The sequence below is a fragment of the Halyomorpha halys genome, unplaced genomic scaffold, assembly GCF_000696795.3.
Source record: "Halyomorpha halys isolate HHAL.00 unplaced genomic scaffold, Hhal_1.1 Scaffold305.1, whole genome shotgun sequence".
NCBI classification, from domain to species: domain Eukaryota; kingdom Metazoa; phylum Arthropoda; class Insecta; order Hemiptera; family Pentatomidae; genus Halyomorpha; species Halyomorpha halys.
Genome location: NW_027105918.1, coordinates 681751 through 703581, shown reverse-complemented (window position 1 = coordinate 703581; position 21831 = coordinate 681751). Strand labels below are relative to the sequence as shown.

Here is a 21831-nt window from a genome sequence, read left to right as displayed (position 1 = left end):
CAACTTAAAGAAATTATATATTATTATACTTCCTAGAAAATATGTAGTTCTTCAAAATTAACATTGTTCAGTGTCTCAGTGTCAGTGAATATTATATTTGATACTGACTGGTGGAACGATTTAGAGTGCTCCATGTATGGCCCCTATAGAAATAAAATGATTTTATTTGGTTGGAAGATACTGATAATACTCAAAATTGACAATTCACTGAAGATTCCTGAATGTTTGTTTTTTAGGAACCATTCTACACCAGCAATAATACCTTTAATCAATGTTTATATGTAATGTGCCAACTATGTAAGCTCTAGAAAAGTATTGAGATAAGGTGGTGGTTTCCAACCAACCAGGGCTCCTCAAGAGCTTTGAGAAGGGCCACAGAAGTGTCAGGCAATTCAACTTTTTGTGACTACTCATTGTTAAAACTATTATAGTTACTATCTTCCCTGATGTTTTGATGTTAGCTGGAAGATTTTAACAGGTAATGTTAATCATGGATCACTCCATGTGACTCAGAATCCACTGTTAAGCTATCTAATTTTCAAATATTTTCGGATGAGACTCCACTTAGACCCAAGGTGTGAAGGTAGGAGACACATAGTTCAATTTCTGGCTTAGTTCTCAGACCTCCATGGGTTGGGAACCGCTTGGGTATAGGGATTCAATGTTCGACTACAATTCATACTTAAATTTTAAATTAATCTAAACTCAATTGTAGGTTATACTTAGAAATGGTATACCTGATGTAAAATTAAATCCATATGAAGAGTTATCTGTATATTATACATTATATACCTTGATTACAAGTATTATTACCCATGTAGAGGGTTATTATGGCTCAAAAATAAAGCAATAAAGCTTCTTAAATCCTCAATAAACTGCTTTGAGTATTTTCATTATCTTTCCACGGAAGCCATATTAATATAGAGGTGATAGAGCTCATAAAATGGTTCCATTAGGTTCAGAATGTCAAATATACTATTAACTGATGCCGAACAATATTTATTTTCAAGAACTACTTATTTACCAGAAAATATGTAATATGTATCCACTGCTTTGCTTGAACAGTGGCACACCTGACAAAACAACTTTTTAATTTTAAGTTTGAGGTATTCCATAGATTATTAGTAGAAAGGAGTTAATTTGTACAACTCTAGTAGTTTTTGGAAAGTCTCTAGAACGAATCAGTAAAGAAATTAACCACAGTTTACTGTACTGTTTTTGGAATAAGTTCAATTATAAAATCAAAACTTTTTTTGTCAGATGTGGCACTAATTAAGCAAAGTATACATTTTTTTTATATATATAACTTTTAACTAAAGTACCACTAAATCATAGTAAAAATGGATTTAAACCAAGAAGATGAAGAAAGAAAAGAAAATATTAAACTAATGTGCCAGAAAAAGCAACTCATTATCAAAATAGTCCTTATGAGGATCCCTTACAAGTCTGGATGCCTATTATCTTGTAATATAAGATGGATTTCTGTCCTATAATTACTGTAGGACCCCTACCCTGTGTCTTATTTCTCTGTTACATTAATACAAAATTTATGATTAAAGCTTTTAATAATTCTACAACTACAAAATATTTGCCTGCATGTTTCTAAACATTCTCCCATTGACTTATTGATTTTTATATCTCAAAAACAATAATATCTATAAATCTGAAATAACTAATGGTGCTTCTCCTTATACAAGCATGCAATATAACTAGCTAAAAAATCTCATTCTGGAACCTAAAAAACAATTACTTTTTCAAAAACTACAATTTTCCTGGAATATTATAGCCACTCATTTAAAAGAAAATTTAACTCTCTAAAAAACTAAACAAAGATCATCTAAATTCGAGCTGTATTAGTAAAGAGGGACGCCTGTTTAATCTTTATATCTTAAAAAAGAATTGGTACCATTTACTCACTGAATTATTGATCACTGTATCTTGAAAATGATGATGTATATGAAGCTAAAAATATTCTCTTTATACTATATATCACTTATAAGGCTGGATTTCAAAAAAATATTATTCCAAATGGTTTAGAAAAATTATTTTTTTACGGGGAGAAGTTGATTAAAGCATTCTTAAGACAAAAACTCATCACTCATGTCTTAAAACAAAGTAGTCATAACTAAAAAAAGATAAATAGAAACAGCTTCCTGCATTGGTATAGGCTCGACAGATGCTTCTTGGATTCACTAAGGCTCAATTTGGTTACCTGATACTCATCTCATATATAACTGCTCTGCCTTCCAACATAATAAAACCCACATTCAGCAGATGTTCCATTAGAATATCTATGAGCTCTTTTAGAAAGATTTCTTTATTTTTAATTATTTACAGTTACAGACTCAAATATAGCATTAATAATTAAAATGATTTTTTTTTATCTGATTTAAAAACATATGACATTGTAAAATTCTTTTTGCAACAATACACTACTATCATCGTATTATTATTTAAGTACAACTTTAGTAACCAATAGTGTCTAAATTAAAATAAAATTTTAGTACATTATTCCTTAATGAAATTAATTTATTAACTAAAAGTTACTCAATTTTTTATTTTTTTTATATACCTGAGTTAAATTAAAAACTTTAAATCAATTTTTGAACAGTCATGTTCCTCTTTAGGATAATTTGATTGACTAGGCAATTGCATCTTTTTATGAGCTTCTCATTATTTCATCATAGTTAGTTATTAATCCAAACCATATTAAATACTCAGCTATGATGCAATTTTGTTCTATATGGCACTGCACGTTTTGGGGATATTTTGCATTTTTTGGGTTATTTTGCACGATTTCCTTTTTTTTTTTTTGCAAATCATTGCATGTTAATGATTTTTTATTTTTTGGTTGGCTCTACAAACCTTGTAAATCTCTGCCTGCCTGAACCAGCCTTCTCCACATATGCCTTTCTTGGACTACTGCTTTCCAGTTTGTAGCATGCAGCTCTTTCGCAATTTTGTTGATTCTGTCTATCCATCTGGTTTTTGGCCTTCGACGTGGTCTCTTGCCTACTAAGGTGGTAATCATTGTTGTGTAGAGGCGTTGATGGATTGCTTCGAGCCACATGTCCTGCCCATCAACCTCCTTGTCTTCATATCTATTGACTGGCCAGTCTCTGCAAGCAGTTCACTGTTAGTTCTCCTCCATGTGTTAAGGCCCTGATTCCACATCACTCCTGTGAGTGGAGAACTTTCCTTTCAAATCTCTCGATTCTGCTTTTTAGGGTGCCTGTTATGTCTCACAGTTGTATATCAGAGCTGGCTTTATCATGACCATTGTACACCATTAGTTCCAGATTTTTAGAATTTCAGTATTCTTGACAGAGAGAAGGCTCTGTTTGTGCATGTTATAGGCTGGTCTATCTCAGTCAGTTGATCATTTAATGAGATTATTGTGGAGCTGAGGTATTTATAACTTGTCTACTTTCTGAAAGGATTAGCCATTCACACAGACCATGGCTTTAGGGTGCATTTTCCGGCTTGCTATCCGATTTCCTCTGCTTCTCTTTTTAGTCTTTCCCTGTCATCTTCCTAGGATGTTGTCCATTTACACCAGGATTTTAAGTTTCATTTTGACTTGAACCCCATCATTTTTACATGATGTTCTTCTAAACACTTTTTCTAGGGCTTGGTTGAACAGCATTGGCAAGAGTCCATCTCCCTGTCTCAGACATGTTCTGACTTCAAAAGCTTAAGATAATTCTCCTTGCATAAAGACTCCGCATTTAGGATCATTTGTAAACCCTTTGTTAGTCTTCCCAACATCCTGGAGATCCCCAACTCACTCATGATCTTCCAAAGACAGCTTCTGTCCTAAAAATCATAAGCTGCTTTCAAATCGACAAATAAAATGTGCACATCCTAATCTACTTCACATCGTTTTTCGAGTACTGTTTTAGGATGAAGATCAGGTCTAGCATGCTCTTTCCTCTCCTGAACCCTACTTGGTGGTCACCTTGTATTACCAAGATGTCTGATTTAGCAGGACTCACCTTGTAGACCACAGGAAGGAGTGTTAAGCATCTATACTTGTCACAGTCATGCTTAGAACCCTTCTTCATGATAGGACAGATTAGGCCTATGTTCCAGGCCTCTGTTATCCTTTCCTCTTCCCATATTTTCTGGATTAATCCTAATAGCTTGGCTCTTAAAAGTTCTCTACCATCTTTGAACAGCTCCGTTAGTAGGCTGTCTCAATAGCCATTTTAGTGCTGAGAATATTCGGTTTTTCCACCAACTAAGTAGAAAAATGATTTCCTAGTTTATTTTAAACATATGTTCTTTATTAATTAATATTGTTCGTCCAGAAACTTCATTAATAGCTGTCAAATATTGTGCAAAATAGCAATCGCGATCCAGTCCTACATCATCATAATACTTAGTCAAATATTTTTTTTTTTTATTTAACACTTGAGGACATATATATATATATATATATATATATATAATTAAGTGTTTAATTTCTGTTATTGGTTTAACATGTTTGGCAGTGAAAATGTTAAATAATAAAATGGTTCATAGTATAAATAGAGTGGCAGAAAAATAATGTGAATTACTTCTTCTAAACACTTAATAATTAAATAATACATATTGCTACTTTGCTTGAATAATAGCACATATGACAAAAAAAGTTTCAACATTTTTATTGTATATTTAAAAATTTGTATTGCAAATTTTCAGATAAATGCTACGGCAATCCAAGATTTTTAAATTGTGACTAATTATCTCTTATAAGCTTACTTCCTCGGAAATATGAGGAAGGTGATCAGTTCGTCCAGCCTTCTGAACTTCACAGCTCTCCAGGATGCCTATCAATGACTTTTTAAAATAGTTTTATTGTCGATTATTTCAAATATAAAGGAAGGGGGACAAGAATACACCACTTTATTGTACACTGGTTCAACATTTTAATGAAATAAATAAAATGTTTTACTTTTAGTTTCAATAGGTAGCAAATAAAGGTGGACTGTATAATGTGATGTTAAATAGAATTTTAAATAGGCAACAAGTAAAAGAGTGATCTGTACTGCATAACTGAATTTATTGCACCACACTTTTAAAAAATACGAATAAAAAAGACTAACTATCACTAATTTGCTTCAATAGCGGCACATCTGACAAATTTTTTATTTTATTTTGTATTTGACATATTCCATATCATATACTGCATTTAATTTATTAACAGGCCTACTGGCTTTGGAATAGTCTACAGAGGGACCCAAGTAAATACAGTAACACTGGCCTATGGTACTAACGTTGGAATATGTCAAATTCGAAATAAAATCAAAGCATTTTTAATTGTCAAATGCTATTTAAAGCAAAGCAGATATATGAGGATATATACAGACAGTAGATATGTCTGTAAAATAATTATGAAATGGTTAGTGCAAATAATACATTACAATCTGAGTGAAATTCCATTAGCTAGATTAGTAACTTTCATTTAAGCAAGGCATAAGACTTTTAAATATATAACATACAATATAAATCAATGACATGCAAATTAACATGAGTTATTTAATCAACAAAGATTGCTGCCAAATTACTATTTCGTATTAGTTTAAACTATAAATGTTTAAATATATATTATAAGCAAGAATTAAACTGAAATAGCTTGAATTCATGATACAAAAAATGTTAAAGACTTTACATGAGATATAATTCAGGATGATTTAAATTAACAATATTTATAAATTTAACAGTTTGTAAAACAATATTTATAGTTTTAACAGTTTTATGTACACATAAAATACAAAACCTTTGGAGAGTAATAACCTATTCTGAATTGATTGAGCTAATCTGATTTTATTATTTAAGTACATAACAACGGTATATAAGATACAAAACATCAAATCACATGATGATAAGATGGTTGTTAGAGCTACTCAGTCATCCTGTTGATTGTTGTTCATCATAACCCTGGTCGGCATACATTATCACTTCTGTGACATTTGTAATTTGGCCTGATAAAGCTAAGTGGCAGTAATATGTTAGATCAGCATTATATTAGCTGCTTTATATTTTTATTTGTATTGGTATATACTTATTGATTGTGTGTGACTTAATTGTTTTTAATCCCCTTAACTAGCTATTAATGGCACAAGGGGTGCAGTAGCAGTAGGGTTGTGCACTTGAGCACGCCACTGCTGCTAATAATCAACCATTCATTTTATTTTTATTTATTTCTTATTTTATAATTTATCTGGGGTGTCATTGTAATTTATTGGAACATAATTTTTTTAACATTTAGACTGTGCAGCACAGTCAGCCCTTGGATGAGTGCCTTACCAATAAAACTGCACCTTATCCGTCCCGTAGGTCCAGCCTTCCTGGTTTGCATCCGTCCGGACATCTCCTCCAGCACTCCTGGTCTCTGTCAACTTCTGCATTTTCTTCTTCCGGTGTTATGTGGTAGAGCTCTTCCCCCATGTGAAGTGCATTGGCCCACCTCTTTCCAACCCCTAAATGAACTCCTGAAGAAGGTATAGTTCTCTTTTCCCATCAAACGGAAGAAGTCCAACTTGGCGACGGCAAAGATCCTGGTTTTTCTCAACCTGTTCTGATCATACATGGCGGTGCAATTCACCACTTTTACATAAACATCGGAGAAGAACTTTCTCAAAGTAGCGCTCTTTGGGCTCGCCACCCACCGTCCATCCCACTCTTCTATCACAAATTATCTTCCACCGATTTGGGATCTCACCGATCCTCTTCGGTAGCGATACTAGCCAGCGCCTCTTCACTTTGTATTAAATGAAATTCTCCTTAAGAATGAGGTCAAGGGACATTACTCCAGCCAACACTTGCTCCATCTCATGTGACACCTTCCTGTAGATCTTCATGATCCCCTGCAGAGCCAATTTCTGTTTAGTAGCCAGTCTCTTTCTTTGCTGCTACAGGAGAGTTTGACCCCACGCAAGGGATGTGTACTTCAGAATACCCAAAACCACACCTTTGTAAATGGTTATTGTAGTGACTCAGAATGCTCACTATTCTGCATAATCCATTTATTGATAGGTTCACCCTTTCTCTCAGGTATTCCAAGTTAGGGGTAACTTCGAAGTTTTTCATATTTTAAGCCCAAGATATGTCACACCCTTACCTAAGAGCTGAAATATGGATTAAAATTGTCCATGAGCTAAACTTAATTAACGAGTCACTGTGGGACACCTCTCAGTATTAAAAGGCTGAACTAGTCCCAAAAGGGTTTAACCACATGATGTTTAAGGAATGACTGGTCTAACAATATGGCACAGTGTTTGTTTAGTGTCCCTAACTGTGTTGAGTTTGGATAAAAACAACTGAAATGGCTACTTGATGGTCTGAATTTGCTGCATGTAATCCTGATGGTGGCAAAACATAATAACTACAATGGCCTTATGGCCTGGGATTTGTTGATGAGCTGATATGCTACTGACTAGAAGTAGACTCAAACGAAGCATGTGGGGGGTCGGTGTGTATTCATCCATTCTATTGAATATTCGATAATTCGTTCTTGTTCAACATTATATTGATTATTTACATTTATTAAAAAATATTCTGAAGTCAATATTTTTATTTAAATTAAATTATGTAATGAATAAAAATCCAAATAATAATAATGAATGAACCAAATAATGAAAAAAAAAACCAATATTACCTTAAATAAACAGACTTCAAACTTGGTATATAAATGACGTAATTTCAAGCGAGAATCTGCCTATTTCAGCCGTGTCAAATTTAAAAAAATGACATCGATTTTAGTATCTAAAGGTACTAAGCAAGCAATATCTGACACAGTTTTTCTCAAAATAATACCCATCATCTTTAATACTTAAATACAGTTAATTTTGGCACTGATCTAAAGAGCACACAGTAAATATTTCTGGATCAATGACCATTGTGATGAGATTTAACACTTGATGAGTAAATTAAAAAATATATCCTTGATTTTTATGAATAAGTAAATACCTGAATCTGCCTTCCTTGAAATAGCCGTTGATTTATTTTGTTTAAAAGGATTTTGATGGGAGAGTAATGAAGAAATTTACTAACAAAAAGGTTTGCCAAGATTAAAGATATTTGATTTTTTGGCCTTCTGAAAAATATTTTCTTTTTAAATTTAATTACTGTATCATTTCATTACTGTTAAAACAATCATTAGGTATGACAATTACTAAAAAAAACTGTGAGACCTGCAGCCAAATTTTACCCAATATATAACACAACTTTTACATAATGAATATAATTATTTTATATAATTTTTACATTATTATACAAATTTATTCTATCAATGAAGACAAATAATTAGTAATTTTATTATTAAATAATTAGTAATTTGACAAGTAATAATGTAATTTAGAACATAAAATGATTTGTGATTTATTTACAATGTTTGTTATACATAATTAAAATATTGTGGAACTGAAATACATATTTTTTTTTAAATACAAATGTAAATGGAATCTTTATAAGGAGCTAAATATGAAGGAGGCTGGGGAAGATGGGTTAAAGGTATCAACAATAGAGGTACTTTCCTGAAAAAAAATATTATAAATTACTATTTACGATAAACATTCCTCTTTGTGACATAATTTATGTCACAAAGAGGAAAAACAGATCATGAACACAATATTTTGGAACTGTATTCTGTATTCTTATATTAATTTTTGTTTATTATATCACTAAATAAAAAGCAGAATATCACATATATTCTAAATAAATTATCTTTAGAGATGTAAGTTTTTCAGAAAATGTTTCAAACAGGAAGCTCATCCATTATATTTTAACACAAGATGTTATTTCAACAAATTTTTGGAGGGATGTTAAATATTCTAAGGGTAAATGTCAGTGATCGAGAGAGGGATAATTTATCAGAACAGTAGTTCAGAGCCACTAACTACATCTTACTATCTCAATACATTGTCAAGAAACAATACCTTATAAGCATTTTCCAAGAAAACTACTTTCTTTTTTAAAATTCAAGTTTCTCTATTGTAATTGATGAACATTTCTCAAATTTTGTCACCATTTTCAAAATCAAAGATGAAAGTCATATAAGATAGCAACCAATTTGTAAGAAAATATCACTACAGTGGGGGATTATAGCAGCCAAAGCAAAGTAAAAAGTAACAATGAATAATTTTTCTGAAAGTCTGTTACTTCTGCAAAAACAGTGTTATTTGTTTTTAAACAGCTAAGGTAGTTATAACAATACGGTAATAAGAAAATAAAGTATTATCAAATACTAAAATTGTGATTTTAGTAATCTCCTTCGTACTAATATTAAATTTTGGACCTCGTAGACCAGGACTTTAATAAAATTGTCTGTTAGAAGAGTTTCTGCTACGGAGGGGTATCAATTAACAGAAGTTTCATTGTTTATAAAGTAATATTATGTTATATTCAATCCATATTGCTTATAATCAGAATTTAAATTATAATTAATATCCTATTTCTATTTATATATTTATATAATTTGTATTTGTCTATGTAACTGAATTTATCCTGAATGAATAAATAAATAAATTCCTCTACTTTGGGTAGTTGAGAATGTAAAATAAAATTAGCGAATTAGTTTAATTGTTATTGATTTCAATTTTATTTTATTGTTCTTATATCATTTACCCCACAGTGCTGATATTTTGCCTTTAACATAAGGATATACATTTCACATACTCTACCTTAACTCAAATTTTACAAGCATTTGTGATTCAATTAATATTTGTTGTCCTACAATTGTATAATATAATTATATACAACTATAAAGTAATTTTATTTATTATTAAGTTAGTCATCCAACAATTCACACTAATTGATTGATCATATGATAGCAATTGATTATAGCCTGTTTAAATTTAATTTTAAAATATCAGAAAACATTAATTTTTCAGAAATAATAGTTGTAAACAACGTTCAATACATGTCCCACTAAGCAACAAAATTTGAAATTAAGAAGTATAAATATCTCTATGTTTTTGGATAATTTAACCATTGAATTACTGGCAACAATATCTATTCTATGGAATTTTAAAGCAACAATCATTAGTACATAATTGATGAATTCTAAATAAATTAGCAATATGTTGGATAATATACTTACACCATTATTTACTGCATTTTCTAAAAATGAATCTGTAAAGCTATAGTCATCCAAAATATCAAAACTTTCACCATCGAAGTCCAAGTTGAATTTTGATAGTGGCTGAAAATGAAATAATCTTTAATTTATTTTATATAACAAACAATGTATAACTAATGGTTAAAAGTGTTTAGGTTTAGTTAAATTAAAGGAATAATCAGCATAGGATCGGATGAAATGAATAATTTAGGTCAACAAATGCAGCAGGTCGGATCCCACAAATATATGTCTAGAAGCTGAAAAAGGTTAAGCAGAATGGTGCATACTGGCAGCTATTCGAAATTATGTTGGTGGAATAGCTGAGGAGAACTGATACACTGGACGATTGTAAGGCAGAAATAGCTGAGGCTCTAAAATATACAAACAAAGATACACTTGTACCTCAACCAAGAAATGCCCGTGTTTCAATAACAAATGTTTAGCTTTTAGAACCAGGCAGAATGATACTGACAGAAAAATAGTGAATAGATTCAACCAAATAAATAGGCGTGAGCAAAGAGATTAAATGAAATGGACTTGCTACTGCCGAAATTATGATCAACATTTTTATTGCTATACATTTAATTTAAACCTATTTTTATTTATTATTAATTTTATATCTCATTATTTTACATTGCAGTTAGTGGGAAACCCATCTGAAACTTCTTGTCCTATGTTTTATTTAGCTTAAAAACAGTGTTATATTTGTACATTATTGTATAATTTTCTGGCTTGTTTCTGGAATAAAAATTTATAAAGTTGGTCAAAAAAGAGCACTCCTTCTCATTTACCATTCATCATTTAATCTGACTCTCACACAAAAAGGCTTTTATGAAAATAGTCCAACGTTACACCAGAGAAGCTCAAGAGGAATACGGAAATAGAAGAAACGAAAATCCTTCATAGGACACTCCATAGAAGTTAGCTCTTTTTCCAGAAGGTATATGAAGGGAGATCTGTCCTCAAACCCAAGATCATCTCAAATAAGGATATAAATTGAAATCTACTGATGGAAAACCAAGGTATCCAGGGGAGATGGAGAAGGAACTTGAAGAACACATTTCACAAAAAGAGGCAGAAAAGAAAGCTATTGCAGGTTCAAGGGCAGAATATTTTACTAATGATTTTGAACCACTAGAGGAGGAAGTTGAGAGAAGGCCATTATGAAGTTAACAAATAATAAGATACCGGTACCACAAGACCTCAGGTAGAGTATTACAGTATGATGGTGAGGGACTCATGGATGAGCTTCACAACATCATTCTTACAAATTTAATAATCCTTTAACTGGAAGAGTCTTATGGAATTAAAATGGATTTAGTGAATGACACAATTTCTTCCTTATTAAACTACAATAGTTTATTTCATAGGGGGAAATCTCCCGAAACGTTGCTGATGATATGAAATAAACTACTGTAGTTTAATAAGGAAGAAATTGTGTCATTCACTAAATCCATTTTAATCATTCTTACAGTATCCAACTGGAGGAGGCCTATCCTTGGTAAGGGGTCATTGCGCCACCTTATGTATCTGTATTATTTTATTTATTCCACCCAAATTTTAGGTCTTACTTAAAGCTACATAGATATCAATACTGATAATGTTAAATGTGAATATTTTGCTGGACTTTAATTTTTTTCTTAGCTTGTAGGTGTTTACATAGATAATATAAAGACTGAGGTGACGATAGTTGACCGTGGATGTATAAGAGGAGAAGATGGTCGGAAAAAACAAATAACCAAAAGAATTAATTATTTGGGCCGAAGTTTTGACCTAATTTTCAAGTCTTCATCAGGGCTATTGAAAACAAAAAGACAACAACCATCATTCAGAGAGAAAAAATAAATAAAATAAAATAAATAATAGATTAACAAATTTGGAAATATAAATAACAATGAAATGAAAATATAAATTAGTTGATTAATAACTATGGACAAAGACAGTAGCAGATTGATAACATTATTATTTATATACATATAAATGTGAGTAATAAATAATATATATTGATACAGTGGGTAAGAATGTTATATTGATGAGTAACATTAAAATATATTAGAATTAGATAAATTAATAATGGAGCATATGTAAAAACAATATTGTAAAATATCTTCATTCCCTATTCTCCATATATTTCTTCTTATCCCTTGTTCTGTCTTTTTACAATATTGTTTTTACATACATTCCATTATTAATTTAACTAATTCTTTATATTCATCTATATAACTAAAAGGTTTTAAATGTTAATCATCAATCTAACATTATTACCCACTGTATCATTTATTTATTACACACATTTATACGTATATAAATAATAATGTTATCAATCTACTACTGTCTTTGTCCATAGTTTTTAATCAATTAGTTTATATTTTCATTTTATTGTTATGTATATTTTCAAATTTGTTTGTCTAATATTTATTTATTTTTTTCCCTCTGAATGATGGTTGTCTTTTTATTTTTATAGCTCTGATGAAGACCGGAAAATTAGGTCGAAACGTCGGCACAAATAAATAGTTCTTTTGTTTATTTGTGTTTTTTCTGCTGACCGCACCACCCGACGATCTTCTCTCATAATATAAATACACGGGTTTGCATATCATGCTGTATTAGTGTTTACATACTGAAGAGCCCTGGTTTAACAAATCACTATGTGACCAGTGTTTTGACCAAGGAAGTAAAAAAATCCTAATCAAGTGTGTTATGAGAGAAACCCTCTCCAAATATATGGTCAACTATCCTATTTCTTCTATTGAACTAAAAAAAATATGGTAGTTATATAGACAGAGAATTAATAACTAAATTAAAATTTAACATGATTAGGGGCCTCAAAAATAAAAATAAAAAAATTATATATAAGGAGAGAGAGAGCATGATTAGTTAAAATATTTATATTTATTAATAAATTAAAAAATTGGATAGGAAAAAAATCCACACAAAAAATTTGTTTTTAACAACTTTCTATATATCTTTTGTTTTAAGACGTGTGTCCTTAAACTGTTTTAATAAGTTCTGGATATCTATTATTTTTCCAAACATCTGTGAACCTTGAGACAAGTTGTTGCCTAAAGATTTCTTTGGTTTATCTCTTCTAGTTCAGTATTTGATATTGAATAATTCTTTATATTAATAAACTGTTTCTCAATAATGAAGCATTATAATTTTTTAAATAATAGCCTTCTTCTTAAGATAAAGACGAAATATCAAAACAATATTAAAGATTTACACCATATACCCACCTTGTTTGATTTAAAAGATCTCACTCATTAACAAGTTAGTTTTAATGAGTGAGATCTTTTAATATACAGAGATTATAGTAATTTGGATAAAAAGTATGCTATTAAGGAAATGAAATAAAAAATAGTTTATTATTCCTTGACAAAGTCCTTTTAGAACAATAATAAGATTACACAATATATTGCCCAACTTATTAAAAAGAGCAACTTACTTCTTTCTCCAAATTTTCTGAATTGATGAAAAGTGTTGGCTCAATATCATTACATGAATCATCCATTGAAAGAATCTAAAAATAATAATAAATTTAAATACATGTTTTACAGTGGCATAAATGTATATATATGTATGTATAGATTACATCATAGTAACCTTAAATATATTAAATGTACTAATTGCTAAAATCCTATCAGCTCATGCATAAACATTAAAGACACGAACTACAACAATACTAAAGCCTCTGAATACATTTTCTTTACATCATAAAATTGGAATATCACAATGAATTCATTTTATTTTGGTCCAAAAATTGAAACAAATTCTGTACTAAGTTTTATTTAATTAATCATGAACGTTAAGATTCACCCAAACCTAAGCTGTCACTTTGACAATAATTAAAATGATCAATTTGGCCTTAGAATAATTATCTTTGGTTTTCAAAACGTGGCATGTTAAATAAATTTAGATATCTTTACTGCAAAAAAGTTATCAAACTGGACTGACCTTATAATTCAAAGCAATTTACTTTTATATACAATATACTTAAATATATATTTATTTTCAATTAATAATAAGGCAAACCTCAGTGGTTTCAGCTTCTTTTTTAATATTAAATGATTGCTTTGCTGCATTGACTACTTCAATTTCAAATGACTTTTCTTCTTTACAGTTAACTTCTGATTTAATGATTTTATCGCACAGATTCATCGGAAAATCAGGAAATGAGATCTCACGAGAGGAATTTCCACTTCTAAAAGATCTAAAATTTTTAAAATCGGAAACTCCTGGTTCCAAATAAATTTCTGGTCCCTTATTTAAGCTTGAGCTTGATGATGGAGCATTGTTATTTATCTCAAAGCACATATTTTCAACGGAGAACGTATCAAAATCTGTCGTCTGTTTTGATTTATCATTAATGGTTGCATTTTGTTTGAGATTGCTTTCACAACTTTTATCTATGGGAACATAAATTAGTATTGTGTCATCTCTTTCATTGGAAATTTCAGAAGAGGAAGCATATCCATTGTTCATTATAAGTTCATTTGCCGGGGCAGTTGTCTCAGAGGAGCAGGCCTCCACAGCTTTTTTTGTTTTTAAAGGTCTTATATTTGGTTGTGTTTTAGTATAAATTATGGCAGCTTCCCCTTTTTTCTTTCCTAAAAAAGTAAAATGAAATGAAAAACCAATATGGGTGTATATTAAAAACCAAAAATAACATATGATTAAATGATACAGAATATACTAAAATGAACTTGAGTTAGTTACAAGGTGACATAAATATCATTGATTGATAGAATATAGAACTGTATTCACCATTGACTTCTTGAACGGGAAACTTCAAAGGGTTTTTGGGCACTATGACTACTTCATTGTTAGTGTAACATGACTCTCCCTGTTCATTATGGAGAGTGATTCGATCGTTTGAGTCTTCCATGTCTCTTTCCGAGTATAAATTGTTGTCTTAAAAAAAAACAAATTTATGAAATATGAATGTTAATTAAATAATAAAAATAGTGAGTTTTCCTTAGTTTATAAATTGATAATACTTACATTCACCATTGCCTGTATTAGTGTTGGAATAGTTTGAAGGTAAAACAACAACTTGAGACCTTCCGGAACTGTCCTTTTTTTGGATGATACTGGCCACAACAGGAAACTAAAATAATTAAGGAACACTTTGTTATTTAAAAAGAAAAACATTCTTATAATATCAGTTCACATTGTTGGTATCAATATGTTAATTAAACAAAATAAGATCCATAGGCTTCTAAAGAAAAAATCCCAAAATTCAACACACTTTTTAATCTTCTGTGTCAATTCTCATGAATTACAAATAGTTAAAACAGAAGAGCTTCAGTTTAATCCTGTAATGTGCTAATAATTCTGCTTGAAGTACAATAGTATTCACTGTACCTACTATTGAATACAACTACAGGATTCTGATTAACTCTATAGAAAAATGAAGTATTTATGAGGAATGGTAAAATAAAAATATTTATATTTTGGAACTAGTTGTACTCAACATTTAAGCCAATGGATCATATTTTGTTTGACTGATAAATTTTTATTGTAATTATTAACAAAAAGAAGGGTAATAAAAATAGATAATTGATGCTTGTGACAAACATTAAGTGTCAATGAATGATTGCAAAGTTGACAAACCACAAATGTTTAATACATAAGTAAATATTATAAAGAGGATAGAAAATTTAAATAAAAACTTCATTTAACATAAATGATTGGTAATGGTATTTGGCAGGGGGAAGTAGTCCGGCAAGTGGGCCTAGTGGTCTTTTTTGCCAACCAGAGTTGCTGCTGCGCACTAAGCAAGGTAGAAGTGTCAAGATTCATTTTTCAGGACTGCCGAAAATAAAAAATTAACTGCCCCAGGTGGGAATCGAACCCGCAACGTTCTGAACCAAGAGCTCTGGGACCTACACCCTAAATCGCACGGCCGTCATGCCCCCACACATATCATTCTCAACCACTTATTAACAACAGTGATGATTTATTTTAATTCAATTACTTTTAGTCTCTTTTTTTTAAAGAATAAAACTTATAACCGATTGAAAAAAAAGGAAAAAAAAATTTTTTTTAACCTACATAGGATTGGGCTGCACACAAGTTATAATGGCTTAGCTTTAGAGCCTTAGGGTAAAACAAGTGTGAACAAAGTAATAAGTAAATAATAAAAAGTTAAAATGAAAATATAATTATTATAATATGGTTATTAATAAAAGTCTGATGTTTAATTCTTCTTTTCTAATAATAATTATCAAATCCACAAATTTATGCATTACCTTAGGTTGATTAGAATTTTCACCAGCGACAAGATACTTAGCAAGATCTGTATTAGTCGGGTTAACTAGCATATATACATCTCCTTGAATAATAACTTTACATATTTTAGGCTGTGCATCTATCGATTCGTAGAATAAAACAAATGGAACTTCTCTATTCTTGTATAGATTTACCATAGCAGAGGTCGGCTCTTCATTAATGACAGCTATAACATCATCCTGAAAAAAATGAGAATTTGCTGTTGTTTATTCAGTTTAATATCCAGAATCCCTTCAATTAGGGCAAGTAGGCTAGGTGACCCTGATAGATATTTAGCACCATATTTTAACCGAAGTAGAAAGATTGAAATTTATTCAGTGAATCCACCACATACTGAATTCAAACCTTAAGGTTGTGTTGGCTACAACCCCAATACAACCGGTTGATTTAGTGTTAAGGCATTATCTTAGTAACCACCTGTCAGAAGTCAAAAGTGGTACCAATTATGGTGCCTTGAGTTGAAATTTACGTGGTGGACCCACAGAATGAATCTCCACTTTTCCCTTCTGGCTAAAAAAACTTGATAACCTGTAGAATAACCACCCCTTATTTCTGACATATCCAGGTAGGGAATAAATAAAAATACATTCACTTTGACCAACAGATTTTTAATTCATGAAGCTTAGAGAAATATATAACTGTAATATTAATAATTCTTAAGGTTATTCTAATGATGCACAAAACAAAAAAAATCTTTTTAAAAATACAAAGTAAAACAAAATTAAATTAAAATCATGGCAAATAATTACACTATTTGCCATGAATTTTAATTTAATTTAACTAGTAGATGTGTATAGAACATTTATATTAATTTTAAAATTGTATAGTTCGACTTGTGGATTCATTTTTAGTTCTTCTCAAATTAAAAATAAAATTTTCTTTCAGAAGTTCATTTCAACATACTTTAAAAGGCTTTTTAAACTGATCTCTTGCTTGTATTTTTTACAAATCAAGATACATTTATAATGAGGTTAGATAGATGACCGTAGATTATTGATAGGAGAAGTTTGTCAGGGGGTGCAGTCAGCAAAGAACAACATAAATAAACAAAACAATATTTATTTATTTTATGCCGACGTTTCGACCTGAGTTTCAGTCGGTTCAGCATAAAATAAATAAGTATTGTTTTGTTTATTAATGTTGTTCTTTGCTGACCGCCCCCCCCCGACAAACTTCTCCAATCAAGAAACATTTAATTCACAGAACCTTAAAGAAGTGGTTCCTAATAGGTAATCCCGACCTAAATTAAATTCATAGGATAATTGACAAAGTAGATGTAGACTAGCCTGATAAGACAACTTTGTGTGTCTCATTTGTTAGGTCTTGTCATTTTGAAGAGTTATTGAGATATTTCTTAATCTTACTGAAGAGAAGGAATACATAATATAATGGAGAAGTAATACTTTCTAAACAACAGAAGTTATATTTTTTTAAAACATACTTACTCCCTTTTTCTTGTAAGGATCACAGAAAGTTATGTTATTATTATCTTCCTCCTGCAATGAGCCTTTTTGCTTCTTTTCATATGATATCGGCAATGAATATAAAATGTTATTTGATTCATCTACAATGGCGCACCTAAAAATGATTGTTTTAAATTAACATCAGAAACATATTAAACATGTGTATTGAACTTACATAATAAAAACATTAAACATCAAATAAAAGCTTTATTTATTGAACAAAAATTTTTACAAATGGCAGAAACTACTTTATTCAATATTAAGAAATTCATACTTTTTTTTCTAAAGTTTATAAATACTAAATATGGTATGTTATTAAGTATACCTAAGCATTTTTATATAGAAAATCTGAAAACATATATAGTTAAAACAAAAATAGTTATCAATATGTATTTTACCAATTAATGTGTTTGTATAACTTTGAAAACATATTTTCATCCCTAAAAATTTAAGTATACATTCATCTTCTTTTTTTTTTAACACATATCACATAAATACTTTTATCCAAGAAGCATTAAAAGGTATATATGATGGATACTACTTTAAACTTACTGAGGTTCAGTTTTCATATTTTCCCATAAATTTGAAATCTGTTTCTTTGGAATCGCAACAGGCATATTATGGATAGACTCCATATGGCAAGAGTAAAGGTTTTGTTTTCCAAAACTAATACTGCATATATCACATTGATAGTGATCTTTTCTGGAATGTGTAGAAATCTGAAAAAAATATCAATGTTAGTTTTAATTTTTGTTAATTATCCCACAGTTTTAAAAAAATTAAAATAGAAAAAATACAACAGGAAAAATGTCTATAAAATAGACAAACAATGCCCTTATGGAATTTGATATTCGGTTGGTATATGTGTTTTCAATTTTCCCTTAATTATGTTTCATGTAGGTCTACTTCATAAAAAATAGATGAATCTAAGATTATTAGCTGAATAAATTTAAGAAATAGATTATTTAAATATCATCAAAACATAAAGAAGCCTAATAAAGAAGCAGGTTGTATAACAGAATTAAAAACCTGTGGTTAGGAAAAGCGATTAACAGACCAAATATGATTATTAATGACTATTATAAATATTGTATCTTCATTAATTTGTTTTTGTCAGTGTTTGTATTATATCACTATGATTGATCAGTATGCTGTTTATTACAGTAACCCATTATATTTGGGCAGCATGGCTTAATAAATAAAGCATTTCTCTCTAATATCATGGTTATGAACATAATGTGTAGGGTAATTATATTTTTTTTCTTCATATTTGAATTAAGAGTCAAGGATTCAAATAACCAGAGTGACTTGATAATCCAGTTTGTATCTTCAATTTTTTAGTTTAAATAATTATTATGTAGCCCCGCCATGGTAGAGTGCAGACTTTCTTTGCTGGAAGACACTGGTTTCAAATGCTGATTTAGCATTGTAAATTTTCTCTTGATAGGGAATAATGGGATTTGTTGGAAAGGAAACTGTGGTTTGAAAAATGCTGGGTCCACTTAGCTCTAAAACCAGCGCAGAAGAAGCCCTATTAATAAACTATCTCAGGACTGGTATCTGGCCAACTGACTATCTTATCATCTAAGTAATATAAAAGTTTTATAAACCTTTTATACTTCATATTTTAATTAAATAAATCTTAACTTTATTTTATTTTATTTAAGAAATAAAACTAGAAGCTCACCTTGTGACATACTAAATTTGATTTCTGATTAAACCCTTTGTTGCATATCTCACATTTATAAGGCCTCTCATTGGTATGTGTATACATATGATTTCTCAAATTACCTTAAATGACAAAATTATAGATTTATATTTAATGTAATTTAAAAAAAAAAAAGTTAAGTACTTCAACATTCATCAAAGAGTTATTACAATATAAAGAAATATTTTTATGCTGGAACTATCATAGTTTTTAAGTCTGAATCAAACTTACCATGTTAATGAATTCTTTTAAAATGTTTAAAAGATTGGATATATGGATAAAGCAATTTATTGGAAACTCATAACCAATATGGTTGAATTTTGTATTTTATGGTTTGCATTAAAAAATTAGTCAACATTATTGTCTTTTTATTAGAATGAAGAATAATACCTGTCAACTTAATACTTTAGGTTAAGACTTATTTAGTACTTACTTAGTTAAGTATTTTAGAACATGATCATGTAAACATGTAAATAAATATTTCAAATTTAACAGAAACAAATTAACATTTAAAACCAATCAAGATAAATGAACTACCTTTTTGATGGAAACCTTTTCCACAAAATGGGCAAACGTGTTTCTTTTCATCGTAATGTATCTTTTTGTGAGATATCAATGTGGATATTCTATTAAATGATTTTTGGCAAAAATCACATGAAAATGGTCTCATATTCCAATGGGTAGCTTTGTGTTGAGCCAGTGTACTTAGCTGAAACAGATATTTCCTGTTAAATATATTTCTAATAAAATAAAACAGATATCACTCATTTGCTGCAACAACTCCATAACTCGAAAATCATAGTTTTTGAGTTAATGACATGGATAAAAATTGAAATGATGTAAGGTTGTAACTAGTATTTTAATTTTTAAATTTTCATGGCCAATCATGCATGTACTTTGTTTTTGTATTGTGTTTCCCTGATATTAACAAATTATTCAAAACTTCAAATTCATCACCTTGTGCTATAGCATTATTGCAACAAATAAGAAATAAATTCAAATGAGTGATGAAAGTAATTTACCTGTCTGAAAGCTTTAGGACAAATATCGCATTGATAATTCCGTACATCAGTATGAGTTGGTATATGTCGGACTAAAGTATACTGAAATCTGAACTCTTTTCCACCTGAAAAAAAATTAATAATAGTAAAAAAAAAACTGTACAAAATGTTTTCCAGCAATGCAATGTAGCAAAATGCAGCAATATAAATCATTGGAAAGAGTAATACAATTACTACGTACTTTTCAAACATTAAATTACTTACAAAGACCACATTCCCAAATCTTAACTTCCCTTCCATCTTTATGTAAAGTTTTAACATAGTGCCTTTTAGCTCTTATGTCATCCTTGTCCACTTTAACAGTAGCTGAAGAATTCCTGTCAGACTTTGGTACCCATAACCCTTTACCCTAAAAAATATAAATAAAATACCTAGTAATTTTTTTAAAAATAAAACAAGACGTCTGGAAACTTGCAACTTGTAAATGCATTATAAATAATTAATATGTTACTACGTTATAAATAAAGATATTCTATTAGATTTTCTAGTGTTGTGGGTAGTTTTAAAGATTAAAGCTCTGAATTAAAAATTAATTTTTTTTTAGTTTTGAAACTACCCCAGTTTTTGCAGGTAGTTTGATCTGCCTAGCAGACTCCCATATCTTTATTAGCAATTCAATAAAGACTCACAAAAGTGCTATCAAAGTTTTCATCATAATATTCTATTTTCACAATAACATTCCTTTAAAAAAACAAAATAACTATGAAAATACTCATTCTGAGTACACACACATATATATATATATATAAGTATTGTTCCTTGGTGTTGGCAGACTCCTAAAAGGGGAAAATCATATAGGGAATGGAGAAAAACCGGGAAAGCCTCATTTAAATATTTTTACATTAATGTTTCTCCTACCAATTCTATTGTTTTACTTTTCAATAGTTACTTACTGAATTACAAGCCTTAATTCAATTCTAAGTACAAACAAGATAACCATGATTAGAATTAAAATAAAAACATTACAACAAGATAAATATGATGACAAAGTAAGAAAGAAAACTATATAAAAGATATAACGAAAAGCTTGAAAACATACAGGGAAAATAATACAATTGAAAAACTAAAATATAAAGTTAAATAAGCCAAAATGGGTAGTAAAACTAAGAATAATGTAGATAAACATGAGGAGGATAATACGGTGAACATAAGTTAATATATATATATATAAATATATAAGAAGATGGTCAGGGTTGCGGTCAAAAG

At 29.8% G+C, this 21831-nt stretch overlaps 1 protein-coding gene across 3 annotated transcripts in view; it reads right to left on the bottom strand.

Moving 5' to 3' along the window:
- Positions 1-8327: 8327 nt before the first annotated feature.
- The window catches only part of LOC106681043 (uncharacterized), a 24666-nt gene continuing 11162 nt past the window's right edge, over positions 8328-21831 (bottom strand). For all 3 annotated transcript variants that reach the window (XM_014421160.2, XM_014421159.3, XM_067053573.1), the window contains exons 5-17: positions 20830-20974; positions 20587-20690; positions 20102-20273; positions 19544-19647; positions 18409-18575; positions 17839-17971; positions 16354-16572; positions 15104-15209; positions 14867-15013; positions 14135-14709; positions 13548-13622; positions 10085-10186; positions 8328-8519 (exon numbers count right to left, since the gene is read on the bottom strand). In XM_014421160.2, the coding sequence (XP_014276646.1) occupies positions 8451-8519; positions 10085-10186; positions 13548-13622; positions 14135-14709; positions 14867-15013; positions 15104-15209; positions 16354-16572; positions 17839-17971; positions 18409-18575; positions 19544-19647; positions 20102-20273; positions 20587-20690; positions 20830-20974 (2118 nt within the window). In that variant the 3' untranslated portion in view covers positions 8328-8450. The remainder of the gene's footprint in view (positions 8520-10084; positions 10187-13547; positions 13623-14134; positions 14710-14866; positions 15014-15103; positions 15210-16353; positions 16573-17838; positions 17972-18408; positions 18576-19543; positions 19648-20101; positions 20274-20586; positions 20691-20829; positions 20975-21831) is intronic.